The sequence below is a fragment of the Notechis scutatus genome, chromosome 5 (assembly GCF_049901735.1).
Source record: "Notechis scutatus isolate UNSWTSFEM ecotype Mainland chromosome 5, rNotScu1.2, whole genome shotgun sequence".
Classification (NCBI taxonomy): Eukaryota; Metazoa; Chordata; class Lepidosauria; order Squamata; family Elapidae; genus Notechis; species Notechis scutatus.
In genome coordinates, this window is record NC_142013.1 from 113,067,215 (window position 1) to 113,087,036 (window position 19,822).

Below are 19,822 nucleotides of genomic sequence, written 5' to 3' on the forward strand. Positions count from 1 at the left end.
ATGAAATCACAGCACCTGGTGGGTGGTTGTTGTTGTGGGGAAAAGAGAAGGAGGAAGAAGGTGTGTTGGGAGATGTTTGACACTTGGGTTGTTTGTAAAAGGAATGTAGGTGAGACACAGATGATAGAGACAGACAGACAGGCAGACAAAGACCTAAGGTAGACTGGTGCATTTGTAAAAACAATAAAGGTGGGAGACAGATAGATGGTAGATAGGTGGGCAGATAGAAAGACCAACAGGTAGAGACATATGATGGACAGATACACGGTTATTGGCCTTGAGTTATTTGTAAAAACAATAAAGGAGCCATATAGATAGATGATAAATGGTAGATAGATAGAGAAACAGATGAGAGATAGATGGATAGTAGATAGAGAGAGATGGAAGATAGATGACAGACAGACAGAGAGATAGAGAGAAGATAGAGGTAGATAAAGAGAGAGAGATGGAAGATAGATGACAGATAAGAGATGATAGTAGACAGATAAATGGATAGACAGATATAAATAAGGAAGGAGTGAGGAGGGAAGGTGAGGAGGGAAGGAAGGAAGGAAGGATAAAAAAGAAGGATGGAATGAAGGAAAGAAGGAAGAGAAGGAAAGAGAGAAGAAAAGGAAGGAAGAGAAGGAAAGGGAAGGAAGGAAGAGAAGGAAAGAGAAGAGGAAGGAAAGAGAAGGAAGGAAGAGAAGAGAAGAGAAGGAAAGAGAAGAAAGGAAAGAGAAAGGGAAGGAAGAGAAGGAAGGAAGAAGGAAGAAAGGAAGGAAGGAAGAAGAAGGAAGGAAGGAAGAGAAGGAAAGGGAAGGAAGGAAGAAAAGGAAAGAGAAGGAAGGAAGGAAGAGAAGGAAAGAGAAGGAAGGAAGAGAAGGAAAGGGAAGGAGGGAAGAGAAGGAAAGGGAAGGAAGGAAGAAAAGGAAAGAGAAGGAAGGAAGGAAGAGAAGGAAAGAGAAGGAAGGAAGAGAAGGGAAAAGGGAAGGAGGGAAGAGAAGGAAAGGGAAGGAAGGAAGAAAAGGAAAGAGAAGGAAGAGAAGGAAAGAGAAGGAAGCCCCTGGAACACGTGATAGCATCTGCATTAAATGAAGGGGACGCAAGCACAGGATGACATACAGAAACACGGAGGCTCACCTCTGCTTAAAAGCCTTCTTGCCCATCTCTCTGGCGGCTTTCTTCACCTCTTCAGGTACGGCGTCTTTCTCAGCTTGAGATATCTGGTACACCTGGTGACCGGCATCCAGTCGGTAGGGACCCCCTTTGCCCCCCAAGCCTGCGGTGTCTCTCCCACCTGGAAAAGAACCCCAAAAAACGCTTTTTAACCTCTTCCTCGGGGCTGCGGGATTCCAAGTAACCGCCAGGTGGCAGCAAAGGGCAAACGTTTCCTGTATCTCTTGGGTGCCATCTAGTGGCCATTCAGATTTGCACAGCTCAGGTCCGAGAGCCTTCGCGCTTTCACAGCAAGGGAATATTCCTGCAGGCTTGATTCTCAAGAGACTTCGCAATACTCAGGGGTACTGTCAGAAGACAACATTTGCAGCTCAGGGTTGAATTGTGAGCTCCTTGGTGCCCTCTGAGCTTGGTGGTTTTCTTGCAGATGTTTCATTACCCAACTAGGGAACATCATCAGTGAAGCACCGATATTACCTAGTTGGACAAACCCCACTCCCTTCTAGCACCCATGACGTTACCTAGTTGGGTAATGAAAAGTCTGCAAGAAAACAAGCAAGCTCAGAGAGCACCCAGGACCTCACCTTCCTTCCTTCCCTCCTTCCTTCCCTCCTTCCTTCCCTCCATCCCTCCTTCCTTCCTTCCATCCTTCCCTCCTTCCTTCCCTCCTTCCTTCCTTCTTTCCTTCCTTTGTATCTCCCTTTTCTTTTTCTTTTTTCCTTCCTTCCTTCCTTTCCTTTTCCTTTTCTTCTTTTTATCTCTTTTTCTTTCCTTCCTTTCTCACTTTCCTTCTTTTTCTTCCTTTCTTCCTATCTCTTTCCTTCCTTCCTTCCTCCTTCCTTTGTATCTCCCTTTTCTTTTTTCCTTCCTTCCTTCCTTCCTTTCCTTTTCCTTTTATATTTTTATTTCCTTCCTTTCTTACTTTTCTTCTTTCTCTTCCTTTCTTCCTATCTCCTTCCTTCCTTCCTTCCCTCCTCCTCCTCTCCACAAACCCTCCTCTCTTCTAGCACCGATGATGTTACCTAGTTTTGTAATGAGAAGTCTGCAAGAAAAAAATGAAAGCTCAGAGAGCACCAAGGACCCCATCTTCCTTCCTTTTCCTCCTCCTCCTCCTCCTCCTCCTCCTCCTCCTCCTCCTCCTCCTCCTCCTCCTCCTCCTCCTCCTCCTCCTCCTCCTCACAATCCCTCCTCTCTTCTAGCACTTTCTGATGTTACCTAGTTGGGTAATGAAACGTCTGCAAGAAAAAAAACCAAGTTGCAAGGAAAGAGGGCACCAAGGCCCCTAAACCCGTCTTTCATACAAAAGAAAACCTGAAGCTACACGGAAAGGAATGAAAAACGATTTGGTACCTGTCCCACCCGCCCAGGTATTTCCTCCCACGTGAGGGGCGTTGTCTGGATCAATCTTCCCATGTTTAGGGGAGCTGACGTCCAAACCGCTGTCTCTCTGGATGGTTATCTGTTGAGGGAAAGCAACACATGAAGAACACGAGAATTGGAGGGGAATCCATCTTGCCACATTTATGAGAAAGGATGTGGGAACAATCTTTGACAGAGTATATTATTCCTTGGCTTAAAAGAACTGATGGTCCAATGCATGAATAAACAGGCTCCTCAGAAAATAATCCCCGTCTCTCAGCCCAACCATCTTATCTCACAGCGTTGTTGTTGTTGTTGTTGTTGAAGAAGAAGAAAAGAAGATGGTGGAAGAAAGCCCAACTTTCCATCGAGTCTGCCCTCTGAACTGTTTGTTTCTGTTCTCTTTTACAACTTATTTGTTTATTACCGTGTTTCCCCCCCAAATAAGACCCTGTCTTATAATTTTTTTGGCCACCAAAAAAAGGCACCAGGTCTTATTTTCGGGGGACGTCATCCACTGACTAACCTCACTTGAGCATGTCGCCCCCGGTTTCCTTTTTGCTGTCAGAGGCCTTCAGGAACTTCTTCTGCAGCCGGCAAGGCTTTCCTGAAGGCCTCTGCAGCCTCAGGATCGATCCAGAGCTTTCTTATCAGCCCCAGAGGCCTTCAGGAAAGCCTCTCCAGCCTTGCTGGTGGCAGAAGAAATGGGCTGGCAAGGCAGGTGTCAGGGTGTGCGAGGTCTGGCTACAACTGTCCAAAGGTAAGTAGTAGGGCAGCTCCACCACCCTCCATCCTCAGCCTAGGTTAATTTTTACCCCTCCACTCTGGAGTGGGTGGGATCTTAATTAGGGCTTATTTTGGGGGGGTAGGGCTTATATTGGGTGCACGTGTAAAAAAAATCAAGCTAGGGCTTACTTTCGGGATAGGTCGCATTTTCACGGAAACAGGGTATCAATGAGCAGAAAGCTTAAACCGGTTTATTATTTCAGGCAAGGCTGCAGCCAGATCTTAATTAAGGCTTATTTGGGGAGTAGGGCTTATATTGGGCGCACGTGTCAAAAAAATATATCAAGCTAGGGCTTACTTTCAGAGTAGGTCGTATTTTCAGGGTAAATTGTATTTTTAATGATTCAATTTTATTTGCAGGTAGTCCTACAGCCACAACGGAGCCCAAAATCCATGTTGCTAAGTTTTCTAAGGTACTACTTTTTGACCAGGAGATGGCACTAATGTTTCTCGATTAACCCCCAAAAAACTGAAAGGATGGAACAAGACCAACTATGAAATATGAGAGGCGACCAGAAATTTTGAATTTATTGTATTTTTTTCTCACGACCTAGAAAAGCAGGAGCGTGCAAGGTCCGACTGACACAACGCATCACGCGCGAAGCGAGTCCGGCTTAAGAATGACGGGGTGCGTCTTTGCTTTTCCTGCATCCTTCTTTAGGATCGCCCCATCGGGTCCGAATCCTGTCTTATTACACCCTGGAAAAACTGCTTGCCAGGCCTTTGGCTGAAGGTGGAGGCAAGAAATTCACCTTCATTTAAGAAAAAGGAGTTTTGCCGGGACAAAGAGTCTGCTTTGTGCTTTTTGGGGGAAGCTGAGGTCAGAACAGTCCCAAGGCAAGGGGTTTCTGCAATAATTTAGAATGAAAAACAGAGCAAAGTATAATTTAAAGTGAAAAAATAAAGCGGCTGTAAATCCAGGATGACCTGCGTTCAAAAGCCTTCCTCTCACCTGAACAGGCCTGCCATCTTCTTGGCCAATCATGGTCCTCCATTCCTGCAGGGATTTTTCCAGACTATCCAGGCTGGTTTCCCACAGCCTGACATTCCCCCCCATGTCCACAGTCGCCACTCCGTTCTTCCCCAGGGAAGCCAACAACGCATCCGTGTCGGAAATCGTCGCTAGCCACGATGTGTACGGAGAGAGAGTGGAGGATCTGAAAACCAACAGAAATTTCTTTCTAGTTTCTCTTCTGAGCTTTTTTTTTTTTTAATTTTCAAAAATAATATTCCAAAGGTTTTTTTGTTTTTGTTTTTGTTTTCAAGAGGCGACTGGACTTTTCTGGTTTTTTTTTTTTCCTTTGAAGATGTTTCGCTTCTCATCTGAGAAGCTTCCTTCGGTTCTGACTGAAGGGTGGAGGATGGAAGGATTCCTCACAGTCATCTGATCATCTGTACTCTCTCTGACAGTCGTTGAGGCCACTTGGAGGTCTATCTATATTCCCAGGGTCACCTGAGTGGTGCAAATGGGCGTGGAGCCTATTTGGACCCGCTGAAAGGACTGTGTTGTGGACAGGAGATGGGTAGTGTGGTGTCCCTCCCCCTCTGTTGAAAGAGGGCCATTCAATTTTGACCTAGATCCGTGATGGCGAACCTATGGCACGTGTTGCACGCAGAGCCATTTGGGCCGGCACGCGAGCTGCAGGCAAACTTACCTCACTGCGCATGTGCGTGCCTCACAGCTGATTTTTGGCTGGTTTGAGGCCTTTTTCGACCTCCCAAAGGCTTGAGGAAAGCTTCCACAGGCTTCTGCAGGCCGAAAACTAGCCCTGTTTCGTCACTTCCTGTTTTTTCCGAAAATACTGGAAGTGATGAACGGGCCTAGTTTTCAGCCTGCAAAGCCTGCAGAAGCCTTCCTCAAGCCTCTGGGAGGCCGAAAAAGGCCTCAAACCGCCCGAAAATCAGCCGTGAGGCACAGTGCAGGTAAGGGGGCGGCAGGGTGGGGATTGCAGGTGCATGCGTAAGGGGCATGGGGGGGGCGTGCATTGCCTTCTGGGTGCTGGCATGCAAGCGCGAGCTTGCAAGCGCGCGCACTATTTTCGGCACAGGAGCCCAAAAAGGTTAGCCACCACTGACCTAGATGGCCTCTTTGATCCCTCTTTCAAACCAGCGGTGCTCTCTGTCCAAAGTGTCACCTTTGCTGTCTTCAAGAGAGTGGCCTTTTGTCTTTCCAATGACCAGCTGTCTGCAAGGAGTAGAAATCCTTCCATTCCCCACCATCCTGTCAGAACGGAAGAAGCTTCCTGGATGAGAACCAAAACGTCTTTGAGGAAAAACCAAAGAATAGAATAGAATAGAATAGAATAGAATAGAATAGAATAGAATAGAATAGAATGGAATGGAATGGAATGGAATGGAATAGAATAGAATAGAATAGAATAGAATAGAATAGAATAGAATAGAATAGAATAGAATAGAATAGAATAGAATAACAGAGTTGGAAGGGACCTTGGAGGTCTTCTAGTCCAACCACCTGCCTAGGCAGGAAACTCTACACCACTTCAGACAAATCTTATCCAATCTCTTCTTCAAAACTCCCAGTGTTGGAGCATTCACAACTTCTGGAGGCAAGTTGTTCCACTGGTTAATTGTGAGGAAATTTTCTCTTTAGTTCTAGGCTGCTTCCCTCCTTGATTAGTTTCCATCTGTTGCTTCTTGTCCTGCCCTCAGGTGCTTTGGAGAATAGCTTGACTCCCTCTTCTTTGGGGCAGCCCCTGAGATATTGGAAGACTGCTATAGTCCAGTTGCCTCTTGAAAAAAAAAACCACCTTAGTGGACAACCAGCTAAATAAGAGCCAGCAGTGTGCAGCAGAAGCCAAAAAAGTCAATGCAATCCTAAATTGCATTAACGGAGGGATACAATCGGGATCAAGGGAGGTACTAATTTAGTATTTTTAGTATTTAGTATTTATTTCATTTGCCAATCTCTTACAAGATACATGTATAAGAATAAATATAGTTTTGAATACATGAGATAGATACTTATAAGAAAAATAAGAACAATAGGACAGAGACGGTAGGCACTTTGGTGCGCTTATGCACGCCCCCTACAGACCTTTTAGGAAAGGGGTGAGGTCAATAGTAGAAAGTCTAAGGTTAAAGTTTTAAGAAGAAACCACAGAGTCTAAGGTTAAAGTTTTTGGGGTTTGAGGAGGAAACCACAGAGTCAGGTAGAGTATTCAGACATTGACCATTCTGTTGCTGAAGTCGTATTTCCTGCAATCAAGTTTGGTGAGGTTAACTGTGAGTTTGTATCTATTGTATGCTCTTGTATTGTTATGATTGAAGCTGAAGTATTCATTGTAGGTAGGACATTGCAATGTATGATTTTATATACTATATTTAGATCGGACCAGAGGCGGCGTAGTTCTAGGTTTTCTAGGTCTAGAATTTCAAGTCTAGTGGCATAAGGTATTCTGCAACAGGTAGGGGAGCAGAGAACTCTTCTTGTGAAATATTTCTGGACTTTTTCAATTGTGTTAATATCAGATACATGATATGGGTTCCAGACTGATGAGCTGTATTCAACTATTGGTCTAGCAAATGTTTTGTATGCTCTAGTTAGTAGTGTGATATTACCAGAGAAGAAGCTAGGTAGGATTAGGTTAATAACTCTTAGTGCCTTTTTGGCTATGTAGTTACAGTGGGTTCTAGCACTTAGATCATTTGAGATAAGTACTCCAAGGTCCTTGACAAAGTTTGGATCCTCAAGGTCTTGACTATTTAGCATTTTCTGATTTTTTCTGCCAATATGTAAGACAGAGCATTTATTTGTTGAGATTTGAAGTTGCCATTTGATTGATGATACATAGTCGAGGTTTTTTGGAGGGTATATTGTCTGTGGTTTGAATAGCTTTACATCATCAGCGAAGAGAACCACTCTATAAAGCCTTGGTAAGACCACACCTAGAGTACCACATCCACTTTTGGTAATCACACTATAAAAAGGATGTTGAGAGTCTAGAGAAAGTGCAGAGAAGAGCAACCAAGATGATTAGGGGATTGGAGGGTAAAACATACAACGGTTGCAGGAACTGGGCCTGGCTAGTCTAGTGAAGAGAAGGACCAGGGGAGACAGGATATCAGTCTTCCAATATTTGAGGGGCTGCTACAAAGAGGAAGGGGTCAAGCTATTTTCCAAAGTGCCCAAAGGCCAGACAAAAAATAAGGATGGAAACTGACCAAGGAGAGATTCAACCAGGAAATAAGGAGAAATTTTCTGACAGTAAGAACAATCAACCCATGGAACAGAAGTTGCCCTCGGAAGTTGTGGGAGCTTTATCACTGGACACTTTCAAGAAGAGATGGGACTGTCCTTTGTCAGAAATGGTGTAGGGTCTCCCGCTTGGGCGGGGGGTTGGACTAGATGATCTACAAGGTCCCTTCCAACTCTGATTGTTATCTGTTAACCACGACCTGGAGGACTGAGAATCTCTATAGACATAAAACACAATGTTGTTTTTTTTGCTGTAGATCCTGCCACCGTGGATATGAACCCTTTTTCCTAAGGAAGTATAATTACCTGGGAACAGGTATATATTTAAGCTTCTTTGTTGTAAGATCTGTAATTTCCAAGTATCCAGCCGTCTGGGGAGGTGTAACATCTGCAAACAGAAAGGTGTGGAAAGATTTTATAATCCCAATTAATTACCCCCGATAAATCACATCTCTATTGGCTAATAAATTTCATTAGGTGAAGTACTGGAAATTATAGGAACAACTCAAATTATTCCTACATAGGGTGAGGAAATAAGGCATGTAGTATCTGCAAACAGAAAGGTGTGGAGAGATTATGTAATCCTAATTAATTACCCCAATAAATCACATCTCTATTGTGTAATAAATTTCATCAAGTGGGGTCCTGGAAATTATAGGAATATGTCAAATTATTCCTGCAATAAGCTATGTAAGGTAAGGAAATAAGGCAGAAATATATAAACAGATAGCCCTCGACTTACAACACTTCATTTAGTGACCGTTCAAAGATACAACAGGACTGAAAAAAGTGACTTATGACCGATTTTTCACACTTACGACCATTGTGGTATTCCCATGGTCATGTGATCAAAATTCAGAATGCTTGGCAACCGGCTTGTACTTATGATGGTTTCAGTGTCTTGGGCTTATGTGATCTCATTTCAGAAGCAAAGTCAATGGGGAAGCCAGATTCACTTAACAGCCCTGTCACTAAATGAAACAACGGATGTGATTCCCTTAAAGAAGAGGTGGAAGTGGAGGAGGACGACTCTGGGGTCTTGGGCGCTCTCTGAGCTTGGTTCTTTTCTTGCAGACGTTTCATGACCCAACTAGGTAATATCATCTGTGTTAGAAGGGAGTGGGGTTTACAAGATGGTGGTGGAGGGGGAGGAGGAGGAAGAGGAAGAGGAGGAAAAAGACTGGGGTCCTTGGTGCTCTCTGGGCTTGCTTGTTTTCTTGCAGATGTTTCATGACCCAACTAAGTAACATCATCAGTTGTACCAGTAGGAAGGAATGCTTTTGCTGTCCATTTATATTCTGCTGACCTGCTTGTTTATGTTTGTGTGTGCAGGTGGGGTGGGGGTCTTAGGGATCCTTTGGTTTGGCTGTTTACTGATGGCTCTTTGGCAGTTCCTTGATTGGGGTATTGTTTGCTTGACTGTTGGAGTTCATCTACAATAATCAACAATCAGCCCCCAGATCAGCGTAGATTAATTCCAGGGTCAACTTCAGACCAACAGTCAAGCAAACAATCAAGGAACTGCCAAGGGGCCATCAGGAAAGAACCCAACCAAAGAATCCCTCTCTCTCTCTCTCACACGCACACACAAACACAAACAAGCAAGTCACCAGAATACAAACCGACAGCAAACAACACTCCTTACTAGCACTGATGATGTTACCTAGCTGGGTCATGAAACATCTGCAAGAAAACAAGCAACCTCAGAGAGCACCAAGAATCCCACAGTGCTCTCCCCCTCTCCTTCTGCATAAACCCCCAACCTTCTTGTACTGATGACGTTACCTAGTTGGGTCATGAAACAACTGGATGAAAACAAGCAAGAGAGCAGCAAGGACCCTACAGTTTTCCTCCCCCTCCTCTCCTCCTCCTTTCTCCTTCTTTGCAAACCTTCTTGTACTGATGTTACCTAGTTGGGTCATAAAACATCTGCAAGAAAACCACCAAGCTCAGAGAGCCCCAAGGACCTCACATTCTTCTTCTTCTTCTTCTTCTTCTTCTTCTTCTTCTTCTTCTTCTTCTTCTTCTTCTTCTTCTTCTTCTTCTTCTTCTTCTTCTTCTTCTTCTTCTTCTTCTTCTTCTTCTTCTTCTTCTTCTTCTTCTTCTTCTTCTTCTTCTTCTCTTCTTTCCTCCTTCCTTCCTTCCCTTCCCCTTCCCTTCCTTTCTTCTTCCTTCTCCTTCTTCCTTCTCCTCCTCCTCCTCCCTTCCATCCTCCTCCTTTTCTTCCTCTTATTCCCTCCTTCCCCCTCTTTTCTTCCTCCTCTCTTCTCCTTCTCCTTCCTCCTCTTCCTCTCCCCTCTCCTCCTCTTAGATACAGATAATCAGAGTTGAACCCTTTCATACCTTATAGGTCATCTAGTACAACCAGCACTTTTTTATTTTGAATTATTACCATCTGGCAGACGGTACAGGACAATAATAAAAAGGACAAATAGGCTGAAAAACAGCTCTATCCCAGGGTAGTAATTCTAATGAATTCTACTGTGTAGTTGTTGAGGTAATTCCCCGTTAGGAGAATGAGCGCATACAGGGAGACGTATTTGAGAGAAGTGTTTGAATAATACACACACAGCACACAGATACACTGTACAGTAAATGTAGGTTTTTACTTTCAATAAAGGTTTAAGCAAAGTCCAAAACAAGCAGTCCATAGTCATTCACAAGTAAATCAGTCAGTTTTTCAATCCAGAGATAATTCAATAACAGTCCAGTGTCAAAAACAGTTCAGTAACAGACTTACATCCAATCCAGAAATAGCAGTCCATTAGGAAAAATGGCAACACTTTCCAACAGAAGGAAACAGACAGACTCACTCACACTCTCTTCTGAGACTAAGACTAAGACAACCCAGGTTTCTGGCTCCATCTTATGGCCATTTGAGAAACCACACCCAATTACACTTTTAACATTCCCTTAAAGAGGCAGTATTAAAATGTTTATCCTGGTCCAACCCAAAATAGCTGTTAGGTGACTTATATTCCTAACAGTAGTGCAATATGAATGCAATATCAAGAGTTTTCAATTCAATTGCACAGAATGCAAAGGAGGTGAGTTTGTGTTTTATTTTCAGTCCTGACGTGCACTGAAGATAGTATTTAATTTCATTGTATGAGATGCAATGACAATAAAGGAAACTCAACTCAACTCAAAGAAGGAAGAAGAAGAAGAAGATTCAGAAGAAGAAGAAGAAGAAGAAGAAGAAGAAGAAGAAGAAGAAGAAGAAGAAGAAGAAGAAGAAGAAGAAGGAGAAGAAGAAGAAGAAGAAGAAGAAGAAGAAGAAGAAGAAGAAGAAGAAGAAGAAGAAGAAGAAGAAGAAGAAGAAGAAGAAGAAGAAGAAGAAGTAGTAGTTGTGTTACCTTTCGGGTAGAGTTCCTTCAGAGGCACGTCCCCAGGGGCCAAGAGTCTCACCACTTGGTTAGCCCCGGCCAGGGTGACACAATTGGTGTGTTTCACCGCGCCCCCTTGCCTGCTTTTCCCGTAATAAAGTGGGTCAGCGGGGGAAGATTGTCGGCTGCTCAGCGGGGAGCCTCTCTTGGAGCTGAAGACTTCGTTGGGTGACTGGGGTACACAATAGGAACACTTGGGTTAAATGACACATTAAAAGCGAATGAAATCTTAGGTCAGGTGTCAATTCATCAAACATCCCTATGCCTGTTTTAGTAGTTGCCATAAATAAAAGGGGGGTGGGGAGGAAGGAAATATGGAAGAGCACTGCAGCAATTTGGAAGCGGAAATACATTCCAACTCTTCTCTTTAAAAGATTGTAACTAAACTACCAGAGCTTTTGCCTGTGAATATATTTAATTGGAGAACGTGATTGATGACACCCAGCCCCAATTCGTTGGAGAATCTGATTTACGACACACCCAGGGGGGAGGGAGGGAAAGAGGGTCACAGGGGACTGTAAATAAGTGGAAGGGCTACCCATTATCAGAGGCATCTTGGGTAAAGAGTAGGAATATCCAGACCAATCACCTTATAGCAAGATTCCATGCAGAAAATCCAGCCATGGCTGGGGTGTGTGTGTGTGTCGCAACCCTAAATTCTATATCTGCACTCAATTTGTTTTTGCTTTATACAGGTCACCTTCAAGAAGTGAGAGGAGCCGAATGTCAACCCATAAACATTCCTATGCCTGTTTTAGTAGTTGCCATAAAAAAGTGGGGAGAGGAAGGAAATCTGGAAGAACAGTGCAGCAGTTTGAAAGCGAAAGTACATTCCAACTCTTCTCTTTAAAAGATTGTAACTAAACTACCAGAGCTTTTGCCCGCGAATATATTTAATTGGAGAACGTGATTGATGACACCCAGCCCGGCTTCATTGGAGAATCTGATTTATGACACACCCAGGGGGCAGGGAGGGGAAATAGGGTCACAGGGGACTGTAAATTGCACAGTTAGTTTCATACAGGGCAGGGCCAGTATGTCGCCTCTAATGAATCCTTTGAAGTTTCTTGAAGTTTGGCTTGAGAATCATGATTTAATGAGAGTGATTGCTGGAATCTTGACATCAGGATTCCGGCAGTTACCCCCAATTAAATCCTGATTCTCGAGCCAAACTTCCGAAACTTCGAAAGGATTTATTGGGAGTTAACATGTCCGGCACTGCCTGGGCGTAGCTGACTCTGAGACATATCATTCATTGCCACCCTTGACCCTGATTTCCCCCCACCCCCTGGGTGTATCATAATTCATATTCTCCAATGGGACCCATCCATAGCCCAGAGACGTCAATCATGCTCTCCAGTTAGAATTTTGCTCAGCAGAAACTTCAGTCACCTAGTCGCTATCTTTGAAAACATTTATGGAATGCAGTTTCGATTTCCAAGCTGCCGCACTGCTCTTTCAAAAACCCCTTCCCCCCCCCCCCCTTTCTCTTGGCAACTCTAAAAAGACCATAGAAATGTTTTATGAGTTGATACCTTAATTTAAACAACAACAACAAAAAGTTTGGACTCCAGAAAGACAGAAGCTATCTAGGTGACGAAAGGCACTTTGAAAGGCGAGCGAAATTTGAAATTTAAAAGCCTCTCGAATCGATTCCAAGGGGAAGCTGCTGGACAATGGAGAAGAAGACCTCATCCCTCGGCTAAAACTTCCACCCATTCCATTAAGCAAGCAGATCCCAGAAGGGGCTTTATGAAATCTAAGCATTTATTTAGCGCTCAGGATCGATCAATCCATCGGAATAGAGCTGGGAGGGACCTTAGAGGTCTTCTAGTCCAACCCTCCCCTTCTCGAGCAGGAGATCCTATTTCAGACAAGTGACTGTCCAGTCTCTTCTTAAAAACCTCCAGTGATGGAGCGCCCATGATTTCTGGTGGCAAGCTGTTCCACTGGCTAATTGTCCTCCTTGTTAGGAAGTTTCTCCTTATTTCTAGGTTGAATCTCTGGTTGCTTAGTTCCCATCCATGGTTTCTTGCCCTGCTTTCAGGTGCTCTGGAAATAATTTTACCTCCTCTCCTCTTTGTGGCAGCCCCTCAAATACTGGAATGCTATTCTCATGTCACTCCTAGTCCTTCTTTTCTCCAGATTAGCCAAACCCAAAACTTGCAACCCAAGTTACAATGAAAGTTATTGTGTTGTTCACCTGTCATGATAGATGGCTGCTAACTTTTGGTTTATGGACTGAGTGACATTCTGCTTGCATTTCATGGTGGCCTCGAGGTTTAGGTGGCCCTTAAGATACCAAATTCCCAAAACAATCTCCTGAGGCCCAGTGAGGCAGGGCCCTGAAAAAGATTTTCAGGCTAACCCTGGTCTTCTTTGCTAGTTCATGCAATGATATATCCTTAAGCTCACTTGGAACTATCCGAGCAGTGACAGGAAGACGTTTGATTGGGTGTGATGCCAAGAAAGTAAGTTTTCTGTTACAAGGGTCAAAAATCACAAATGTTGGAAAGGAATAGTAATTAGGTATATGTCAAAAGAGAAAGAGACAGAAGAGGGAGGAAGGAAGGAGGGAGGGAGGGAGGGAGGGAAGGAAAGAAGGAAGGAAGGAAGGAAGGAAGGAAGGAAGGAAGGAAGGAAGGAAGGAAGGAAAGAAGGAAGGAAGGAAGGAAGGAAAATAGGAAGGGAGGAAAGGAAGGAAAATAGGGAGGGAAGGAAGGAAAGAAAGAAAGAGAGGGAAGGAAAGAGAGAGAGGAAAGAATGAAGGGAAGAAGGGAAGGGAGAAAGAAAGAAAGAAAGAAAGAAAGAAAGAAAGAAAGAAAGAAAGAAAGAAAGAAAGAAAGAAAGAAAGAAAGAAAGAAAGAAAGAAAGGAGGTAGGGAAGGAAGGAAAGGAGTAGGGAGAGAGGAAAGGAAGAGTAGGTAGGAAAGGAAAGAGAGAGAGGGGGAAAGAATGAAGGGAAGAAGAAAGGAAGGCAGTAGGTAGGGAAGGAAGGAAGGAAGGAAAAGAGTAGGGAGGGAGGAAAGGAAGAATAGGTAGGGAAGAAGGAAGGAAGGAAGGAAGGAAGGAAGGAAGGAAGGAAGGAAGGAAGGAAAGAAAGAAAGAAAGAAAGAAAGAAAGAAAGAAAGAAAGAAAGGGAAGGAAAGAGAGAGAGGAAAGAAAAGAAAAGAGAGAGGGAAAGCAGGAAGGGAGGAAGGGAAGGGAGAAAGAAAGGAAGGTAGCAGGTAGGGAAGGAAGAAAGGAAAGAGAGGGAAGAAAGGAAGGGAGGAACAGAAGGAGGAAGGATGAATGGATGGAAGGAAGGGAAGAAGGGAAAAAGAAATGGAAGGGAAGGGTGGGAGGGAGGAAAGCAGTAGGTAGGGAAGGACGGGCAGAGAGGGAAGCGAGGGAGGGAAGGGAAAGGAAGGGAGGACGGGAAGGAGGATGGATGGATGGATGGAAGGAAAGCCATTTTAAAACGGATCAAAGGTTAATTTCATTTCCTGCATTTTGCAAACATATTTCTCCAGGATTTTTAATTCAAAGAGATTCCAGGATGCAGTGCAACTTCTCCAGATTTCACAATCTGTCTAAGGGATGCATCCCAGGGCAGGCACCATTGTTGACATTCAAAATGTCCCCGTTCTGGGGAAATCTTGGTGAGCCCCACAATCAAGGATTCCAAACTTTCCAGAAATTCCAATTCAACGAAGTCCTTTTTTAAAAAAATAAAATAAAATAAAATAAAACCCTTACCATGAGATCTGGGAATCCGACCACCACCGTTGCATAGTCTTGCTGGCCAGAGAACATTCGGTTGGGGGCGCTGATTTTCTGTGCAACGGCTCGGCTTAAGTTCTCGGAAGACAGCTGATCCCGAGAAACAGCCTGAGGCACGTAGGTTTCCACCCCTAGGCAGAAGAGCAGAGCAAATCAAGTCAGAACTGAAGAAGCTTCTTGGATGAGAAGCAAAATGTCTTCAAGGAAACAACCAGAAAGTCCAGTTGCCTCTTTAAAAAAGCACTTTTGGGACAACCATGACCTGAAGGACTGAGAGTATCCATGGACGTTTCATTGAAAAGGTTTTGCTTCTTATCCAAAAAGCTTCTTCAGTTCTTCTTTAGAACTGAGGAAGCTTCTTGGATGAGAAGTGAAACCTCTTCAAAGAAAAACCAAGAAAGTCCAGGTTGTCTCCTGAAAAAAACATCTTTGGGACAATGACGACCTGGAGGACTGAGAAACTCCATAAACATTCTTTCGAAAATGTTTTGCTTCTCATCCAAGAAGCTTCTTCCATTCTGAAGAAGAACTGAAGAACCTTCTTGAACGAGAAGTGAAACCTCTTCAAAACAAAATACCAGTTGCCTTCTGAAAAAAACAACTTTGGGATCTGAATGACGGAGAATATCCATGGACGTTTCATTGAAAATGTTTTGCTTCTCATCCAAGAAGCTTCTTCCATTCTTCTTCTTCAGAACTGAGGAAGCTTCTTGGAGAAGCGAAACGTCTTCAAAAGAAAATACCAGAAAGTCCAGTTGCCTCCTGAAAAAAGCACCTTTGGGACAACCATGACCTGAAGCACTGAGAAGCTCCACAGAAATTTCCATCCATGGTTTCTTGTGCTGCCTTCATGTGTATTTTTGCAAAGGTGCAATTATACAGAAGTAGCTCGATATCCGTGCTTCGCTACAAAACTATGTGATCAGGGTTAGTTTTGGGGGAGGAAAATAAGGGGAGAAAAAATCTGCCTCTGCCTACCAGCATCCACCGGTATTCACCTGGCTAGCATCCTGTCAGTGTGTGAGAGAATGGAGGGCTGTTTGGAAAGTGAAACAGTATTTGCTGTGTGAGCAAGGAGACAGCAAGGAGCCTTGGCGTGGCTCAGCTCAACTGTTCTGTCCTAAAGCTGCTTGGTGCTGTGAAACTAAAACTGAAACTCCTCTCCTCTGCTTGTGTTTTGCATTTGGAAGAGATTTCTTTCCAGGTGGGGAGGGGGAGTAGAACTCCTTAGCATCAGAGCGTGTTAATAATAATAATAATATAGGAAATTCTAATGCTCTGATGGTCATTTAGAAAAAATCTTTCTTAGTGAGCCCCTAGAAGCCAAGAGGAACATATGGGCCAAATTTCAAGTCTGTAGGCTTTATGGTTCTAGAGATTTTGTGATGATGTGTGAGCGGTATTTTGCTTTTATAGATAGATGGATGGATGGATAGATAGATGGATGGATAGATAGATAGATAGATAGATAGATAGATAGATAGATAGATGGAAAGAAGAATATATATATATATATGTTTTCGTAGATTTTCACCGGTACAGGTATGTTTGTTGATGAGGGCTAGTTTCCAGATGTCTGGTAGGCGGGAGGTATTGTCCCATTTATTCATGTTATGGGGGTGTTTTCCCCACCATAGTATTTCTAGAGAGACAGCAGCTCCGATCACACACTGCTTGCACTGGCACGAAGCCGAAAGCAGCAGCCTGAGGATGGTGAGTGGGACCTCGCCGAAACATCGCCAAGATACTCTTAATCTTACACGGGAAAAGACCTGAACACACACCTAGACCTACATACCTATACCCGTGAAAATCTACGAACACACACACACACAGACACACACACACACACACAGACACACACACAGACACACAGACACACACACACACACACATATATATATATATATATATATATATATATATATATATATATATATATATGAGATTCTGCCGAAACGTTGCTACAACTTTAAAAGCACAACTATAATGACGTGGGAAAATACCCGAACAAAGCTGAATACGATACATATGTGTGTGTGTGTGTGTGTGTGTGTGTGTGTGTGTTTTCTGAGGTTTTCGCGGGTATTTGTATGTGGATCTTTGGTTATTCGGGTTTTCTCCCACGTAAAATTATCTATATCTATATCTATATCTATATCTATATCTATATCTATATCTATATCTATATCTATATCTATATCTATATCTATATCTATCTATCTATCTATCTATCTATCATCTATCTATCTATCTATACACACACACACACACATACATACATACAATTAAATTAAATTAGATTAAATTTAGTTTTCAAAATTTAAAAACATAAATAAAACTTTATACATCATTATATCAATGTCAAGGCATCTTTTACATTTCCTTATCATCTTTCTATATACACATTTCTTTCACTATACAATTTCAACTTAATTTAATTTTAACAAGCTTATCTGCCTGCAACACTTGAAGGCTGCTGCTTGGTTCAGCTTTTCTGGTGATAACAGCTGGTCCCATTAGGGATTTTCAGGCAACCTGAAAGGTGTTATTTGAATTTGATACATCCCGTTTTTGTTTTTTTTCCTTTTCACAACTTCATCTGACTCATTTTTAATTACTGAAAAACTGCCACCAAGTGAATACTAGGTGTGGGCTACATCAATATTTGTCAACCTTTGCAGGTTTAAGATGGGTGGACTCCAACTCCCAGAATTCCCCAGCCAGCATGCATGGACTTCAGATCCCAAAATTGTCCAGCCAGCCTGTGTGGATTTCAGCTCTCAGAATTCCCCAGCCTGCCTGTGTGAACTCCAACTCCCAGAATTCCCTAGCCAGCCATGCTGACTGGGGAATTCTGGGAGTGGAAGTCTACACATCTTGAAGCCACCAAGGTTGAAACACACCGGCCTGTGTGAATATACTCAATTCAGCAAATCCTCTGAAGCAAAACAAAGTCCACAAAAATGCTGACAATTTGGTTTTAAAATTCCATACCTGTAGTTACTCCAAATCCAGTTTCTGCTGGTTCCTCAGTCAGAGTGTGTAACTGGCATACTCCAGTCTCTTCCACAGCCAGGTGTATCGGCTTAGTCAACAGGTACTTCCTGGAAATCATGAGGAATTATCCATGTTTTTAAAAGGTTTAAACTGGCCAAATTTAATAATATCCTGTCGTTTTTCCCCCCCATTGATGATGTTACCTACAGTAGTTTGGTAAAGAAATATCTGCAAGAAAACCATCAAGCTCAGATCCCAAGGACCTCACAATAATTATTACAGTTTTAATCATTAGTTCTACTACAACAGTTGAACCGAATAACTGCATATCAAGTGTCTAAGGCAGAGGTCTCCAAACTTGGCAACTTTAAGACTTGTGGACTTCAACTCCCAGAATTCCTCAGCCAGCTATGGAATTCTGGGAGTTGAAGTCCACATGTCTTAAAGTTGCCAAGTTTGGGAGCCCCTGGTCTAAGGGGATGCCCCAAAGACGAGAGGGTCAAGCTATTCTCTAAAGCCACTGAAGGCAGGACAAGAAGCAACAGATTGGAATTAATCAAGGACAGAAGCAACCGAGAACTAAGGAGAAATTTCCTGACGTGGGAACAATCTGTGGAACTGCTTGCCACCAGAAACTGTGGGCACTCCAATGATACAAGAGATTGGGCAGCTATTTATTCAGAATGGTGTAGGGTCTCTTCAAGGAGCGAAGGCAGAGGGAAAAGCGATTGAGAAAATATTTCAATGTGCAGAGATGAATAGGTTAACCCTGGAAATTAAAGAAAAAGAAGAAACTGAATATTATATGATATGGGATCTATTTTATGAAATGGTTAGAAAATAAAACAAGTTAAAACTGAGCGGATGAATATATAAAGAAACCAGTCAAGAGGGTTATAAGGATAATAAATATAAGAGGAAATGATTTATGATTTACCAAGAAAATGGGATTATTGCTATATTGGTTAAAAAAATATCAATTATGATTGTTAGCACAAGATATATGTATCCAGTCGACACACTGCATGAATGAAAGGTGGAATTATTGTAACTATTAAAAAAATAAAATAAATTTTTTTTGAGGGGGGGTGGGAAGGAGCCAAGGTGGAGAAACAATGACATGTAGATGATGTAAGAGGACGTATAAGGAGATTGTTCCTACTGGTTGGTTTTAGTTTCCACCAGAAGCCACCGGTCTTCGGCCACTAAAAAAACTGACTTGAGACTGATGGGCAAAGAGATGGTGTGGGCATTGCCTTCCAGGACATCCATAACGATAAGGTAGTTCCTGAAAGATAAAATGTTAAAAAAATTAGGTCTCAGGACAACCTCAGGATGCTTCTGTAAGCAAAGAAGAAGAAAAAAAAAGGAATTTATTCTTACCCTTCCTCTTTGTAGAAGACCAGCCAATTCTTATGTGCAAATTCTTTGCACATTTTGTGACTCGTCTTCTTTCAAGGGTAGGTCGACAGGCGGAGAAGGAAAAAAAACCAAAAATAATGAATTGCAATTCTTCGGCCAAACTGTCAAAATTCACCAAAACTCTTGGTTACACATGGAGACTTGGCAAGTTCTAGGAAAAAGTTCTTGATGGTCTAACATGGAGGGGAAAAAATATCCACTCCCACAAATGCTAAGATCAATTCCTATTCTCTGTGCTAAATAAAACGCAGGTAGTTCTCGACTTACAATAGTTTCATAACCCAATTAGGTAACATCATCAGTGTTCACTGATATGCACTAGAGTAGTTTGGTAATCAAATATCTTCAAGAAAACCATCACGTTTAGATCCCAGGGACCTCACCATAATTATTACTGTTTTTAATAATTAGTTCTACCATAAGTGAACTGAATAATTGCACAACAAATATCTAAGGGGCTGCCACAAAGAAGAGAGGGGGTCAAGCTGTTCTCCAAAACACCTGAAAGCAGAACAAGAAGGAATGATGGAAACTAAGCAACAAACAACCTAGAACTCAAGAGAAATTTCCTGACCGTGAGAACAATCAGTCAGTGGAATGGGTTGCATCCTGGAGTTGTAGGTGCTTCAACACTGGAGGCTTTTAAGAAGAGACTGGTGGACAACCTAATTTTGTCTGAAATTAGGCTCTCCTGCTTAAGCAGGGGGTTGGACTAGAAGACCTCCAAGGTCCCT

At 42.8% G+C, this 19,822-nt stretch overlaps 1 protein-coding gene across 2 annotated transcripts in view; it reads right to left on the reverse strand.

Annotated features, from left to right (window-relative positions):
- Positions 1-19,822, reverse strand: part of VWA8 (von Willebrand factor A domain containing 8) — a 126,891-nt gene that overhangs the window by 26,492 nt on the left and 80,577 nt on the right. The window contains exons 31-39 of one of the 2 annotated variants that reach the window (XM_087967577.1): positions 19,050-19,114; positions 18,829-18,954; positions 17,664-17,773; positions 14,643-14,797; positions 10,876-11,077; positions 7,826-7,907; positions 4,256-4,460; positions 2,509-2,617; positions 1,123-1,279 (exon numbers count right to left, since the gene is read on the reverse strand). In XM_087967577.1, the coding sequence (XP_087823703.1) occupies positions 1,123-1,279; positions 2,509-2,617; positions 4,256-4,460; positions 7,826-7,907; positions 10,876-11,077; positions 14,643-14,797; positions 17,664-17,773; positions 18,829-18,954; positions 19,050-19,114 (1,211 nt within the window). Of the gene's footprint in view, positions 1-1,122; positions 1,280-2,508; positions 2,618-4,255; positions 4,461-7,825; positions 7,908-10,875; positions 11,078-14,642; positions 14,798-17,663; positions 17,774-18,828; positions 18,955-19,049; positions 19,118-19,822 lie in introns of both variants that reach the window. The other variant, XM_087967576.1, reaches the window with a different exon arrangement.